The sequence below is a fragment of the Cyprinodon variegatus genome, unplaced genomic scaffold (genome assembly GCF_000732505.1).
Source record: "Cyprinodon variegatus isolate N-32 unplaced genomic scaffold, C_variegatus-1.0 Scaffold928, whole genome shotgun sequence".
NCBI classification, from domain to species: domain Eukaryota; kingdom Metazoa; phylum Chordata; class Actinopteri; order Cyprinodontiformes; family Cyprinodontidae; genus Cyprinodon; species Cyprinodon variegatus.
In genome coordinates this window covers 44,437-60,869 of record NW_015151381.1, presented here as the reverse complement: position 1 = coordinate 60,869, position 16,433 = coordinate 44,437, and the positions used below count along the sequence as shown (strand labels likewise).

Here is a 16,433-nt window from a genome sequence, read left to right as displayed (position 1 = left end):
TGGAATAAATCTGCTATATATTCTGCATGTCTGTTGATAAGAATTACACTTTACACTTTTCAAATTTTATTGGGAACAAAACTAAAAAACATGATGTTTTCTTCCACTTCCACACCGAAGTAAATAGCTGCTACTTGCACAATGTGTAAAAGGTATTTTAACTGAGAAATAAGGTTTTACTGTAAAATGAAATCACGCGATGCTCATACATGCAGCGTTGCTATGTCTGTAAATCTAGCTGGTGATTCTGCAAGTATTGTGCTAAGCTAATAAACAGCAGTCAGGGAACACTGCTGCTGCTGCTTTAGATGGCTTTCAATTACTAGAATCAGCTTTAGTGTGTAAACATATTAGCTAATGTCGCCTGGATCCATTAATGCACACAGAGCGGGGCCTTTTCCAGGAGGAAATATAATAAGCCTTCTTTTGGCATAAATGTTAGTCCCCTGACAGCACTATTCTTAATCTGGAGGAAGTCATGTGAGAACAACATATGTGTTCAGTGACGAGACAGCATTTGTGGTCTCTGATTAATAAATCACAAATGGCAAAGGTTTGTTTTAAACTTACAATAAGACCACCATTCTTCCAAAAACAGCCTGTAGCTTACCTTTAGTTTGGGAGTTACGTTGCTCTGGGAATATCTTACCCCTCCTGAGTGTGAGAAAAAGCATTAGAGAAGGTTGAGGCCATGAAGTAACAAAGACAAAAGAACAACTGTTTAATTGAAATATGGTACTCAAGAGAGTCATCAAGAGACTTGTGCAGAAAGACAGCAACTTGGAAATGGCTCCCTTGTGGTAGATTTTTGGGCTATTGGAGACAGGGCTGTGATCAGGGGAGGGCTGAGTGCGTGCAAACGGACGGGACTCAAAATATGGAGAGACTATGAACCAGTAATTGCACACCCACAAAAGAGGGTCAGGTTTATATCTCCAGAACACTGCAGACTTTTTAACAGCAAAGAAAAATGTTACCAAGAAAGGAGGCCTGATGGACGTTTCTGTGTGCGTGTTTGGCACTTTGCATTCCTATGATGCATTGCCAAGTTGTTCCACTGCCAAATAAACTCAAATAGACCTCTTCTCATAGAAGTTCAGCTATTGTTATTATTCGTTGCTTGAATAATATTTGGTGAACCACAGTCAGAATGGTGGCTGCTGCGGTTAGAGAAACCATACGATTGATAGGATACCGAAAGAAAAGAAAGAAAAAAAAATCACCTAAGTGATGTTTTTGCCTAAAAAAAGGACATGGTTGTTCAGAGTGAAATGTTAACAGCAGGACATTTGAAAATTGAAAATGTCATGATAATTTTAACAAATACAGACAGGTGATGGATAAATCTAGGAAGTAATGGCACCTCTGTGAGTGTGGTCTCCGGGTTGTAGCTGTGCTTCCCTTTCTCTCTGGATCTGCTCCCTGATGAGCCTCTGCTCCTCTTCAAGCTGTCTGGATCCCTCCTCCCTTAAGCGGGTGATCTTTACGATTCAGACACAAACAATACAACATTAATCAGAAACCTGCATGCATATTTCATAGAAAGAATATGTTTCAATAAACACCTTTCCCACTCAAAAGCTGAGCTGCTTTTCTGTCCTGGTCTTTGTTTTTATAAACTTCTAAACCACTCGATTTTACAGTTTAAGACAATAATGTCCTAATGAAGAACAAATTGCTTACATTCCCAGTCCAAGAAATATTGCCCCATATTTTGTCACATTAAATGCATTAATCAAATGCCACTCCTCATCATTAAAGCAAACACAGTGCTCTCATTTATCGCTTTCTGTCTGAACACAGCCGTGCAAAATGCTCTAAATGTCTGAGTGATAAATATAAATGAAGATTACAAAAAAGGTTTTCTGAAATTAAGCCTCTGATCTTTACCCAAGTGGTTGGATGAGTTAATCAGGAACTCAATCAAGTATTTGACAACAATAAAAAAAAAAATTAATGAAGCACCTGTTTGTGCTTCAGATTTTCCTGGATATGTTTAAATATGTAGTTTCCAGTAAGCATTTGTGCTCAGCCCCACTCCTAAATGTTTCACTTTTATTCTTGTGCATCTTCTACCTAGCATTAACTCACAGCATCGCTCTAGAAGCTTGCAAAAGTATTTATATTTGTATAGATCTAAACTGTATGCATGACACTTGAATTAGTCCTTACAGAGCAAATACTTTATTGTTGAGAGTTAATTCTTCTTATGGTGGATGGGATTCTTCTAACCAACAGCTTTTCTTCCAGGAGTCTCATGTATTTACAGTGTCTCCATTCATCTTCCTATCAACTCTTAACAGCTTCTCTCTTTCTACTGAAAACATTCCCACCACATCATACTGCCATTACCGTGTAATTCTGAGGGGACAGGTTCTAGGCTGATATGCAGTGCATTTTTTTGTTTGTTTGTTCTTCTTGCTACTCTTAAATAAAGCTCAGATTTCTGAAGCACACAATAATTATCCTGTCAACAGATTCCAACTCCTGAGCCAAAGACCACTGCGGTAGCTTTAAAGTTTTCAATTGGCTATTGGAGGCTGGCATGATTAACATTTTCTATTTTATTTTATCAGTTAATAATTTAGTTTAAATTATGTGTGAGTGGTGAGAACAGTAGAGAGGATCATTGGGGCTCCTCTTCCCTCCATTAAAGACATTTCCTCCCAGGGCTGCATGTCCTGAGCCCATAACATCATCAGCGACCCTCACACCCCCACCATGGACTGTTCTCCCTGCTGCCCTCTAGGAAGAGGCTTTGCAGCATTCGATGCAGGACCAGCAGGTTCTGTAACAGTTTTTCCCCACTGCCATCAGACTGTTGAAAAGTCACAAATAGAGACTCTGCATGACACTGAAAACATCCTACTTGCACTACATGGCAAATCTTACAAAAGTAAGTGTTTCTACTGCATTTTGCACCATATCTATTTATTTATTCTGCACTGCTCTGAACCTTCCATATTAATGGCTTTTGCACTATGTCTCCCCTAAACCGTTTACATTTTGATCACTGCTGCACTTTATGGATAGAATTGTTCATTCTAATGCTAAGGTGCTCATTCGCTGTTGAAAAAGCTGCATGTACTGAAATTTTGTTTTATATAAACTTTGTGTACACAACATGACAATAAAGTTTGTCTAAGTCTAAGATTTAACTCAAATCAAAGCAAGTTTTTGACTATAATGTTTATCATTGTTTTTTTTTTATTATTAAAATTAAGTGAAAAAAAAATCTATTAATGAGATTTGTTATAAAAAAATAAATAAATCAGAGCTTGGGTTTTTTATTAGATTTATAATCACCCAGGCCTAGTTTCCAGTCTTTATCTCAATATTTTTTAGAAGATACGTTTAACTATCCAAGATGGCTGACAAATGAGAAATTACTGGATACATAATCCTATTTTAAACTTTAGCCATGGCCCATCTGCTGTCTCTTTTGGTCTCTGAGGTTTTTTCTTCCTAATATTCTCTATCAAACCAGTAATGCTTTAAAGAACAGTTGGATTGGTCTACATACCACACAGATGAACTATAGCTGCTCAGTTAGAGGACTTCTAAATGCAACGTTATGTGCGATTTTATCCGGATTATACACAATATTTTAACATCATGTATTAGTTTGTGGTTATACACTACATTGTGTTGATTTCACAATATCATTTGACAGACAAAATGTTTAGTCAAAGGTACTTCATCTGTTCTTACCTCTTCCTCAAGTGTTCTTGTAATCTGAACTTCCTCTTGGCTCTGAGCTTCTGCTTGTCGTTCTCTGGCCTCCAAATCTAAAAAAAAAAAAAAATGAGACACAAATATCCATCCTTTATATCTTAAGATCAAAGTTTCTACCCATCATTTTAAAAACCTCAAACTCTGTTGCATTAACACCTGAGGCAGAAATGTTACTTACACACCTTAACGATAACAGTGAAACAGTAACTCAGTAACTTTATACTCACCAAGTTTAATTTTCTTCCTCTTATCATCTAATTTCTTGTTTCTCTCTTCTGCTTGTTTCTTGGCAGCACAGATCTTGTCATAGGCAGCCTGCAAAGAGCATTAGTCAGCAGGATGAACTGTCTGACAGTGTGGGTGTGAATCAGGGTGATTGTTATGGGTTAAAAATGCACGTTTGGTCTCACCTTGGCTGCGGCATCAGTGAGAACTTCAAGAGCCTGAGACAACTGGTGGAAGAGCTCCGCTTTAAGAAATTGAAGAAGCAATGAAAAATATGAGATGAAAGAATACAACGAAAAACTAAAAATCATTATAAGAAAGACCAGTAAATAAGATATGGAGGCAAAACAGTATCTATATTTATGCTATATGCTTAAGAAAAAAAAAAAAAAAACGATCAAAGCCCTTATATACAGGAAATGTATTCTTAAACAATAAAGCTTAACATAACCTAAGAGGGGATGTTCATTTTTAAAACTGGAGCAAATCCTCTAAAACCTTTTAATTAACAGTGGATTGGGGCGCCTTTTTTTCCATCTATGCATGTTATACTGCTGTCCGGTAACATCCATGAATATAACCGCCTCAGACCATCTGCTGGAGCTAAAGCACAGTGTTACAACATGGTTGGATAGAAAAAAATGAAAAAGGGATTTCATGAGAGGGAGTCTTCAGTCGGTGAAGGATGTTAACCCATAAGTCATTTCTTACATGCACACAGCTGCCCCCTTAGAGGGTGACAAGCTCCATCTCTAGCTCTGCTTTCGTGTGTCTGAGGCTTAGTCTGTCTATGTGCGGGTTCAAGTGTTGAAGCCCTCCAAACCACTTCTTTTCCATTTCTGGGAAACCGACCCCCTGCTTTTGTAATATTCCTCTCAACCACCTAACCATACCAATTTCCAATTTTTATATTGTCATGATCAGGAATTGTCTAAACCATCCAGGAACCACAGTAACCTCCTTCAAAAACGAACTTCATCACCAGCCTTGTGTGCAAGGTGCTTTTACCCCCCCTATTGACTAAAAGCTACACTGAAAGTCTTTGCTTCTAGCTGCAGGGAGCACACAGACTAAAGGTTTACTCACCCGATTATATGTGCATTTAACATTAAAGGCTCTACTCAGTAATTTGCGTGGTTCTTTATTGAGGGTTACAGTAGGCACAAATAAAAATAGAAATTTAATTCACTTAACAGGCTTAGAGTTACTGCAGGCTACACAGGCTAAAAAAAGGAATACATCCCTGCTAATATAATAAATATCCAAGTTGCAGAAGTTCCAGGTATAATAAAGCACAAGACTGAAATGGCTTTTAAACATGTTTCCATTATTTCCATATGTTATAGTCTATGATTACAGCATTTTTGTATCAACTGACATTCTGAATTTTATGCAGTTTTGCTCTTTTAAAGCAAATATTTCTAATATGTTTGAGGGGTTTTATAAATATGGCCTAATAACTGTAAGAAAATTGAACAGGCATTTGTTTTGGACATTCTGCAGTCTTTCTGAGGCTTTTGTTTTGTTTATATTGATATTAAAATTATATTCTATGGGCTGAAATTAAGAAATATATCATAAGTACTAACACTCTTTCTGAAGTTGATTCCCTGCAAGAAGCTTTATGTTAACCTGCTGTATTTATTTCTATATCAGTTTTGTTGTGAGTTTGTTTCAAAGTTTCCAGGTTAAAGAATATGGAGGAATTCCTCCTTCTTCATTGTTACAGTTTGTTTGCCCATCAGAAAAACCGAGCCTTACCATGACGCCGCTACCTCCACACTTTACCCTGCTCAGAACGTCATGGGGGAAGTTTTAATATACGACTTTACTGAGCATTTCCTCCAGCAGATATTAAGCTTTTAAAGATGTTGTTTTGCAGCTGCTTTTTCTGTCCTTTTAGTTACTCCCCCTCTTTGTTCAGCTTTAACTCACCACTGAAGGAAACAGCTATGTAGTTCACCATCTTCCAGTTTATGACACTTCAGCCATGATGGTTTATGGCAGGAAGCTTCGACTCCCATCCTTGAGGTCCTGCCACTTTTTTATGCGTCTGCTACACCACATCCGAGTATAATATTCAGGTCATTAGTAGAATTCTTTAGAACTTGGCTGCATGCTGAGGAGGTCATTCGGTCATTTTATTCAGGAGTGTTTGAGCAGCGACACATCTAAAAGGTGCAGGACGTCAGATCTCAATAGTTGCAGGCTCCTGGTTTATGGGCTGTTCCTAAAAACAATAATTAGCTGAAGTTGACAGTTTGGGTTGGGTGCCGTAAACCTCGACAGAAGTATGTGGTTAAGGTCAAACTTGTTAAACCTAGAGCTGGACAATTTGGCAAATATCAATATAATGTATACATTTTTATAGTATATATTTCTTAATTTTGGTCGACACCATTTTATTTAGATGGTGCTATAAAACAACAATAAATGCCCTAAAAAGATGCCCATACAATCTAATGACAATTGCATTGCCACGTTCATAAAAACTCCTCTAATTTAAACAATTGAAAAACATAAAAATAAGAACTATAAAACAACATAAAACCAAAAACACCCGAGCTGCAAATGCAGCAATAATAAAGTGATGATGGGTGATCAGAAACGTCAGACCTCTGTTATTTGACATAATATATCAACACATATATTGATATAGAATTATTGTCAATCCCAGAACCAACGGTTGAGTAAGGGGGGGTGGCACCATCTTGCTAGGAGTCTTTTTTTTTTTTTTATCTTTCACCAAAACAATTATCAAAAACAGAAAGTTAAATTAGAAATTGGAAAGGATAAGTCAGGTTTATAATAAGAAATGAAGAGGAACTGAATCATCCAAGTCATTTGCATGTTGCTCAAAAGCTGAGACTTGTGAAGAAATCAACTAATTTAAACAAACTCCACTCTCTGTGACCCGATCAGCTGTGCAGCACTCTGCCAAAACTCTGCAGAATGCTCAATGATGGCTAGAAAAAGTGTGTAGATCATTTTAAATTTGCTGAAAGACATTCATGATCATGTTAATCAATATATTCAGTTTTTATTTTATAATTTGGTCCGGTACGGATTATAGAACTGTTATAATAAATAGAAACTCATTTACCTAGTTGTTATTGTAATTTACACTTTTGAAACGGATTTAAAAAATGGTTCAAATAAATGCCTAAAAGTGTTGATGAAGATTCTCAGTCATCCAGGTCAGTGTCATTCTGTAAAAGTTCAAAAAAAACCACTGGACTTGGTTTCCAAGATTTGAAGACGTTTCGCCACCTCTCCAGGAAGCTTTCTCAATTCAAATGTCTGGTTAGACAGGTTTCAGGTATTACAGGAGACAATCCCCCCTTTAACAACCGCCCTTTAGAATCATAGACAGGTTTCAGATATTACAGGCTAACAATGGAACCAAACGACCCACTCGTCGGTTTTTTTCCATTTGCATCTTTCCAAGCAATACAAGGCCTTGTCTATATAAAGACTCAAACTCACTGCAGATCCAGACATTTAAATTGAGAAAGCTTCCTGGAGAGCTAGCGAAACGTCTTCAAATCTAGGAAACCAAGTCTAGTGGATTTTTTTTTAACTTTTACGGAAATTCCTAAAAGATTAAGATGATTATATAACATTCCTGCTGAATATCTGCTCTGTATATTATTCAATTATGAGAAAGAATGTCGACTAATTCATCGGAACAATGAAAGAAATGTGAGCCTCAGAATGCGGAAAAGGAAAAACAACATTTTACTCACCTGCTTTAGGGTTATCTGGGTTCTTGTCTGGATGGCAGGTCAAGGCTTTCTGTCGGTAGGCTTTCTTGATCTGGTTAAATAAAGAGGAGCTTTTTAAATCTTTTTCTTTGCTCTTTTAAAAGCACAATGAGAAGTAAATCAACTGTGGTTTTGATCTGCAGCAGGTTACCATTTAGTTGCATATTTCTCCTCAGGATTTAGAATTGTTCACAATGTAGAAAAATTATATAACAGGACAGAAAAGGAAACATAGTGAGAGCTGATCGCCAGTACAATTAAGACATAGGTTTAGAAATATTAAACCAACATTGACTCACTCAGGATAAACTAAAATAATTATTTAAGAAAGCAAAATGAAAAGCATCAGACTAACAAATTACGAATCCATCATAAGAAATATACACAGAAGAAAGAACAATCCAAGAGAAAACTGCTAAAAAATACAATCAAGTTCTCAAAATCTGAAAATAAAGGGATTTAACGGCCTCATTCCTAAATCATAATGTCTAACTTCAATCGAAGGGAGAGAGGAGAAGTCAAAAGTTAAGCCAACTTCTAGAATGAGACAGCAGGGAAAAAATAAGACACTATACTTAAGGTCTGAATACAGCATTTTTATTTACCGTTAATTATTGCTCATTTCCACATGTGATAACTAACAAAGTACAAATACTTTGTTACCTTACTGATGTAGGAATGTTGGCTATTACAGACGTAATTATTTTCAAGACAACTTTTCACTTTCACTCTATTTTCTACTCCTTACGTTCTAAAAATAGACTTGTTATTTTTGGTTTCCTTTAAGCTCATTAACATTAAGGCCTATTGGTATTTAAAAAAAGATAAAAACCATCAAAATAATCTGTTTTATCCAAACAATTCATTTCGTTGTGAACTCGGTCCTGCTCAAACTTTTTTTTCACCACATACAAAAATAACAAAAATTTCAAGATGATGTAAAGTTAAATTTGAAACTTACCATTAGTTATAAAACTAAGAAACTTAAGTATAAGGAAGACATCATCCAGAATTTTAGAAACATTTTCCTTTAATAGGGTAGTGCAGTAACCAGTATAACTTTAAAACATTTTTCTCTTCAATTACTTTTACTTTAATACTTTAGTTTTAAAAACTTTTCCCACGCACCGTTAGAAATTCAGAGAAAAAAATAACACCTTGAGAAAAATAGCAACCTAGCAAGGTCAGGCTCCCTTATTGCTTTGACTAAACCTGCAGCCCCTGCAAGGCCGTTCAGATTGACCAGAGGTGGATGTTTAATTACAGAATCAATTTTCTCAGATTTATACAGTCCTTCTCGCGTGTAATGTCAACGTGGAATCACGTGCCAAAAAACATATACCAAGTTTCCCTCAATGAAGCTGAAGTTATCAAAAATGTAGAAATCTAAACAAAGTGCCCTGGATGACTGCTTTTAAAGTTAACCATTCACTGTTCCTTGTGGGGCCAGTTAACGACAAGGTGGTTTCCATTAGATGTCTCCTCTGTTGGTGAAAGGAAGCAGGAAAGACTTCCATGAAGACCAGAGGGGGCTGCAGAGTGCAACGCTCAGGCTTTCTGCACGCAACCTCAATAAAAAAAAAAACAAAAAAAAGACATGCTCAAATATATACCGTGCATTGCAAGCTAAAGATCTTTCCCATACATTCCTTCATACATGCGAGTGCAGCCTAAATATACAAATCCTAATCAGACGCTCCGATGTACAGCATGTTTTCACGTATTCTGACTCACCAACCCTTTCCCTTCCAACGTCTGCGTGTATTAATCTCCTGCCATTACGCTACAGGCCATGAATAAAAAGGAAGCACCTTCAATCGTGTCTGGGAAATGTTTGCATTCGTTTTGTTTTTTTTACATGTGCAGAGTTTCCCAATAGGTTGTTTAGTACTTTTTATTTTCCTTAGAGTGGAAGCCAAGCTCCAATATTGATGGAATTAGCAGATTGTGGTAAGAAAAGATTGGGTCCCGGTTTTATACACATTATGATTTCTAAGACAGCTCCTTCAAACAAGCACTAAAAACAGGGTATTTCTTATTTTATTTCACTTCAGTAAATAATTGAGTTTGTTTTGCCAAAAGGGTTTTAATAGAATTGATATCATAAGGGAATATTAGGTCTTTCTTCTTGGCAGAGAATCATCTTAGAGATGGGATCCAGGGAATATAGCCAGATGCTTCTGCTTACTGGCTTCTGCTTCTCCATCTTTATCTGCTTCTTCTTTCTTTCATAATTCCAGTTATTCCGACAAAATTAACTTATAATCTGAGGCATATTCTCACCCTAAAATATGCACAGAATTTCAAATCACAAGCATAACCTGCTGCAGTTGTTTTTAATCACTATTAAAAGAAAATAGTCAATTTGCTAATTCTTTTTTCTTCCAAAAATGCTTTAAATTGTGTTCAAATCGACTCCTGAATTGCAGTTAAATTTTATAAAACTGTGCTCTATTGTCATTTTGGTATAATTGCTTGATTCCTGAATTATTAGAAATGAAAATACTTGGAATCCTTAGTTTGTTTTTATTTTCCATCACAATCTCACAGGATAAATAAGGCTTTTAAAAAAAAAAAAAGTGGCAGTGCTGGGTGTTGTAAAGCACATATTTGCACATTACATACCATAGCTATAGAATATTTACAATTTACAGTCAAGGAAAAAACTTGTCATATTTGGTTTTACTATGAAAAAGGTAAAACCGTCTTTTTTTTGGGTAAATGAAAAGTTTAACACAGCTCCATTGCTCAGACCTCTTTAAAAATAATCAAAATAAAGCTGCAAAAGACGACTAAAAGCACTAAGGAACGTTATTTTAGATCTTTCCTTCCAGCGGCTGTTAACTTTGCAACCATCACTGCAACTCAAAAACTCAAAGTTCCCTGCTTTCCGTTGCACAGTTTTCCATTTCTTTCTTAGTTTGTTTCCATCTTTTTATGCACAATTATTAACTGCTCCTTTATAACATTATTTTAATTCATCCTACCCAGTTGCACCTTTCATTTGAGCTGAGTCTACTGTTATTCATAGCATTGAGTCTTATTTGTTACTTAATCTCTGCTAAAAAAAAAAAGGAAAAAGGATTGATCTAATACAAAGAACCATTGGTCTAAAAGGCTAAAGGCCAAAAAGCATCAGGTTTACATCCCCTAAAAGCACTACTCCTGTGTTTTATGGAGATTATATTCAAAGGAAAAAATAAATACCTATAGTATTTAAATAAAACCCAATTTTAATTTTAGTCTTCAGTTCATATTATCTAGTGCTGCTTGTAACATCCACAGTTTTTCCCTCACATAGAGGCTGAAGCAAATGAAGAAAATCTCTCCATTTCCCACGCTGGAGTTTGTGGAAAGACAAGCCACACAATCAGGAGAAGGCAACAATCCTGCAGCAGGAGCAAGCCAACAGTAGCCTGATGGTTAGAGTCTGCACCGCACCGATTCCTTTGTACATTTTGTCCTCATTACCAGCATCTGGTGCCAAATGATTGCTGACAAACTGCTGCTGAGTGTCCTGGCCGCATCGCAGCCACAGCAGAGCCGGAGGCTGATAAGCTGCCATGGAAGCCTCCCCCTTAATTGCTATGTTCCACTATTTACAGGCCGTCATTTGCTTAAAGAAGATAACGGCACAAATAGGAAGGAGGGAGAGAAGAAAGAGTACATATGAATAAACAGGGAGGATGCGTGTAAAGGAGTTCCTGTTACAAATTCAAGTTGAAGCCGTTTTTAAACTTTTTATGAAACTGCGGGAGAAAAAAAGAGCAAAAATGACAAAAATTGATCACTTTAGTTTATGCAGAAGAAGACAATGTCCTAAAGAGAACTTAAATAATGTTTTTAAAATAGTTAAGTAAAAATTGGATCCAAGATGCAGACTTCCCCCCTGTGTTGCAGGATCTTTAGTAGAGCAAAGGCCCATTTCACAAAAGTTGAATTCAGAAATCAAGGTGAAGAGATAAAACCAGGCCAGACAAAGGATAAGGATATCACAAAGGCAAGGCCAGGCTTAACAGGTGCAGCTATGTCAAGCCAGGCATAGGTAATAAAGCTAAATCCTATAGGCTACGTTTACACTGCAGGCCTTGATGCTCAATTCAGATTTTTTTGTGAAATCTGATTGTTTTGCGTTGCTGTTCACATTTCCACATATATACCACTTGTATGTGATCTCCTGTGTGAACTGCATTCATACAACGCAAGTGTCCCGCATGGTGCAGTAGAGGACGCAGTGACGTCACAAGCCGGCATGCTCTGTGTTTACGGAAGTAAACATGGATGCTAGTGCTGGAGCGCATATTGCTATCTTTCCCAACCATAAAAACAATCTTTTTGAAGATGGTTAAACATTAATACAGCTCTCCGCATCATCGTCTGCCATTGTTGTTGTTTTTCTTGCCGCTTCTGCATAGCAAGACACAGAATAGTGACCTTTGTCAGGTATTAATGGCGTTCAGGTCGGATGAATGCGAACTGGCGGTTCAGACACAGGTCGCAAAATGAAAAGAACAGATTTGTATCGGATTCAGGACCACATAGCCAAGTGGCCTGGTCGCATTTGAAAAAATTGGATCTGTGTTGTTCAGACTGCAATGAAAGATCAGATACAGGTCCAATATTGGCCAAAAAAATCGGATTTGGGTCACTTTAGGCTGCAGTGTGAACGCAGCCTTAGTCTTTGGCCCAATCCAAATTGGACTAATTGCAGCTCCTCTTCCTTTATCTTTAGTACGGTCAACGGTTAGAACACTATTGAGGGTAAGAAGGGAGCTTTGGATGGCTGTGCTGAATCTGGACACCCTTAGCCCTTCCGGACGTCATTACAGGATGGAAACACACATGGACGATGCTCGTCAAGACTTCAGGAAGACTTCAGTCCTATTCGGACAGAATTTATCCTTTATCAGAATTTATCATGGTGGCTGCTGAAACACTTCCCCTTTGGCTTCAGAGTCCTTACGGATTTGCTTTTGACTAGAATGTGGGGGACTCAGGATCAAACATTGTGAACATTTTGGCATAAAAGCTTTGTTTTGCTTTTATGCCAAAATGCCTTTTATACCTTATTTGACCAAAAAAGGACTTGGGACTAAGTTGGAATGAAATAGAAGAACATTTTGCAGACTGGCAGTATCATGTTGACCATCATAAAGACTTAAAGGTGCCCACTCATATTTGATCCTCTTACTTATTTTAGGTGTTAAAAATGGCTGATGCGCCTGGTGCAGAGGGTGGACCACCACTCCCAGAAATCACACTATGAGACAATTTAAAGTTAAACAAAGGGAGGCCCGTTATAGGAGAAAGGAGGGAAAGGTTTGGGAGTCATGGGCTTTTTCTGAATGAACAATTTGGTTCATAGCTTCTGTCCCTTTACTTTTCAAGGGGTCAGCAGTAATTGGCATATTGCATGTCCAAGGAAAAACTCAACTTTGAAACTATTATTTCAGGGAAGAATTTTTTGTGAAAAACCCCAGAAGGATTTACTGAATCAGATTAGGCATTTAAACGTTTGATGGAGAGAGAAACTTACATTTCAGTGTTTTCTATATTTTACTTAATCATTGTAGAAGTACATATAGAAAGCTATCCCTATTTATAGAGAAAAGTCAGGCAAGCTGGGCAATATGTACAGTGCCTTGTCAACATATTCACAAAAATGTTTTTAACATTTTGGTAAATTAAAAGTAGAGTTTTTGTGAGATAAAACAACAAAACAAAGTTGAATATGAATGAAAGGGAGGAACAGTACATATGAAACAAAAGTTTAAAGCAGCTTATAATGTTGGCTGATAAAAGTTCTCTGGATATTGTTATGGATTTGATCAGACTTTGCTCATGTTTATATGCATGTTACAAGACCTCTGCTCTGAACGTTAAAATAAAAGAGCTCAGTTTTTACAACTTTAGTGTGAGAAGGAAAAAAATGACCCATCTGAGTATTTATTTTTTTCTTTTATTGCAAAAACAGCCAAAGGTTTGTGCTTTCATAGGCTGTATCTTTGTGGGGGTTTTTTGTTTTTTTCTTGCAAAGCAACTCTTTTTCAGACTGGATGGAAATAATCTACTAACATCAGTTCTCAAGTGTTGCTGTAGATTCTGATGTATGGATACGCTGCAATTTACCCATTCCACTGCTGAAATGTGGCATGCTGCTGTCACCAGGTTTCACCATGCAGAAAATGTGCTTATAGCGACCATTTACTGCTAAAAATAAAATGCTTTAATGATTATCTCCAAAGTCAGACACTGGATTCGGGAAAGAGGTCACATCCCAGCTGCAGTTGTTCAACATGAAAAAGATCTGAGATGTGGATTTTTTTTTTTTATTTGCCAAGAGCTACTGGCAACATTTGCAGATATTAAAACATTTCACTGCATTTTATGGGTTCAAACACTACAGTAAGACGCTCATGTATAAAAGCTGCACAGCACCGTATGTTCCACTGGTCTAATAAGACACAAACTGCCAGAAAAAGATTAGACCTCAAACTTCCAATGATCTTAACGCGCGTGTTTACTATATATTATATTATTTCCAGTCGGAATTCCCAGTTTAAGCAATGCACTAGTTGCATCCTTCCGCTATGCATCGCATAGAGGCTGAAAAGATTAGGATTCTAATAAAAACTCACTGATGTTTAAGGCTGGAACCTGACAACATGTGGAAAGGTTCGGTGTCATTAATGGTAACAAGCTTCTAATAAGCTACTACTGTACAATTATATAGTCTGCCTGAGAGTAAATTATGAGCATGTTGTTAATTCTGTTTTTTCTTGCTGCTGCAATGCATTAAGTAAAAGGTTTATTAAAATTATAGTAGCTGAATGAACCACAGTGTTTGTGTGGTCCCGGATGTTGACATGGCTTTACCATGCAATCTGCGGTAGGTACGACTCTGGTGGTTATCCCTCATCACTGCCCTAAACACCAAGCCCAGTTATTTACAATCATTAAATCATGAGATTTCATAGGTTTCATAAGGATTTCTCAAATATCAGACATCATCAGAAGTTCAGCTACTGTAATATAAGACATGCGTTTTAAGATATATGGTTTGGCAGACCTAAAGCTCAGTGTTCAAACTCCTGCGTCAAAGCAATACTTTACAATCTGTAAAACACGGCTTTTACGTAATGCCTCTTTATGTGACAACCCATAAAAACAGATTCTTGGATGAGCTTCTTCCATGTCTGATTAACAGCCTGCCTGAAGGGAGATGGGGCCGCAGGTCAAACAACTTCGATAAGTGGCTGATGACGTCCAACTTCACACATTTGATTGATTTTTGTGAGCGTTCTGTGATTCTATGCAGCGCCCATGAGCCTAACCCCACTATCTCTGTTAACCATCAACAGACCGCTCAGAGCCGGCGCTCTCAATTCTGAGGCTTTAGCTCTGCCCAAGCCACAACCACCGACTTCCTCAAGGATAATCCTCCAGGAATGAAAACACTTTGAAAACCAATTAAGAAATTAACTACTTCCCTTCTTTTGGCAGCCATTTTAATCCAATCTTGTTTAGGCCGATGGATTCTACAGAGATGTGGTGGAGGGAGGGGAAAGCAGTATTAAGGATTCTGTGGTTAACTTCTGATTGAAATTAAAGTCTTAAAAAACATGGCAGATGGGAAAACCTTGATGGCCACAAATCAAAACTTAGACTAATACTAATTTCTAAATATTTTAATCAACCTCAATCAGCAAAAATGTTATCCATCAAATATATAAATTATCTCATTTATTCTAAATAATTTTGAATATTTTAGCTTAGATGTAAAGATTATTCTAACATTCTAAATCATTAATTATATAAATCTATTGCAAATACTGTTTTGTTAGGCAGAAATTGTCCGAGACGCTGTCTCCATCTAGTGGTCATTCTGGTGTATTGCAACTGTGAGATGTAGCATTTAGCTGCTTTGTCTTCTTGGCAGGCTGCTGTCTTTTAAAAGGACATGCCGGACTGAAAGTCTATTCCTACTTTTGCATGTGATTTATCTTACTTGTTTAGGTACCTTGTGGTTGTGCTGTTTTCAGAATAATAAATGAAATATAATAATTGTGACATAAGTGCTCTTCCTGCCTGCTTCACCAAAATAAAAGAAGGGATTTTATCGGTTTTGTTTGGAAAAATAAAAAATACATTTTCTAACATTTTTTTGCACTTTCAAATACTAAGTTACTGACAATAGTATCGTTGCTTTTAATGTACTGCTTTACGTACCTCTTTCGTTGTAGCTGTGCTCTCAATGCCGAGTAACCCATACAGATCCATCTGTAAGATTTCCTTCGCCTTTCCAGACATCTTTTGTCTTGATATCAGCTAATACAGCAGCGCAGGGGGGGAAAGATGCTTATAACAGGGTTAAAGCTGCTTCTGAGGTGGTAAAAGTTCGTTAATTTAGCTTTTTATAGCTGCTGTTTAGGTTTAGGCAGCATGAGTTTGACGTTGACGACTTTTCAACCGGATGTACTTTGCATGATGGGAAATGTAGTTTATTGCAGGCAGAATCGCTTGTCTTGCTGCGTTTAATCGCGGTTGACAAACAACTTTTCGATGCGCATTACCGCCACCTACAGGTGAGGAGTGTGGATCACAACGGCCCCATTTATAAAGATACTTCTATTTATTTATATATATGTCTATTTCTATAATATTACTTTACAAATACAAAATCCTCCTAAGTATTCCTGTTATTATTAA

At 37.1% G+C, this 16,433-nt stretch overlaps 1 protein-coding gene across 1 annotated transcript in view; it reads right to left on the bottom strand.

Annotated features, from left to right (window-relative positions):
* Positions 1-16,193, bottom strand: part of dnajc17 (DnaJ heat shock protein family (Hsp40) member C17) — a 46,294-nt gene extending 30,101 nt beyond the window's left edge. Inside the window, exons 1-7 of the mRNA XM_015398340.1 lie at positions 15,954-16,193; positions 7,707-7,776; positions 4,146-4,204; positions 3,963-4,050; positions 3,712-3,788; positions 1,364-1,481; positions 611-654 (exon numbers count right to left, since the gene is read on the bottom strand). Coding sequence (XP_015253826.1) covers positions 611-654; positions 1,364-1,481; positions 3,712-3,788; positions 3,963-4,050; positions 4,146-4,204; positions 7,707-7,776; positions 15,954-16,034 — 537 coding nt within the window. The 5' untranslated portion in view covers positions 16,035-16,193. The remainder of the gene's footprint in view (positions 1-610; positions 655-1,363; positions 1,482-3,711; positions 3,789-3,962; positions 4,051-4,145; positions 4,205-7,706; positions 7,777-15,953) is intronic.
* Positions 16,194-16,433: the final 240 nt, after the last annotated feature.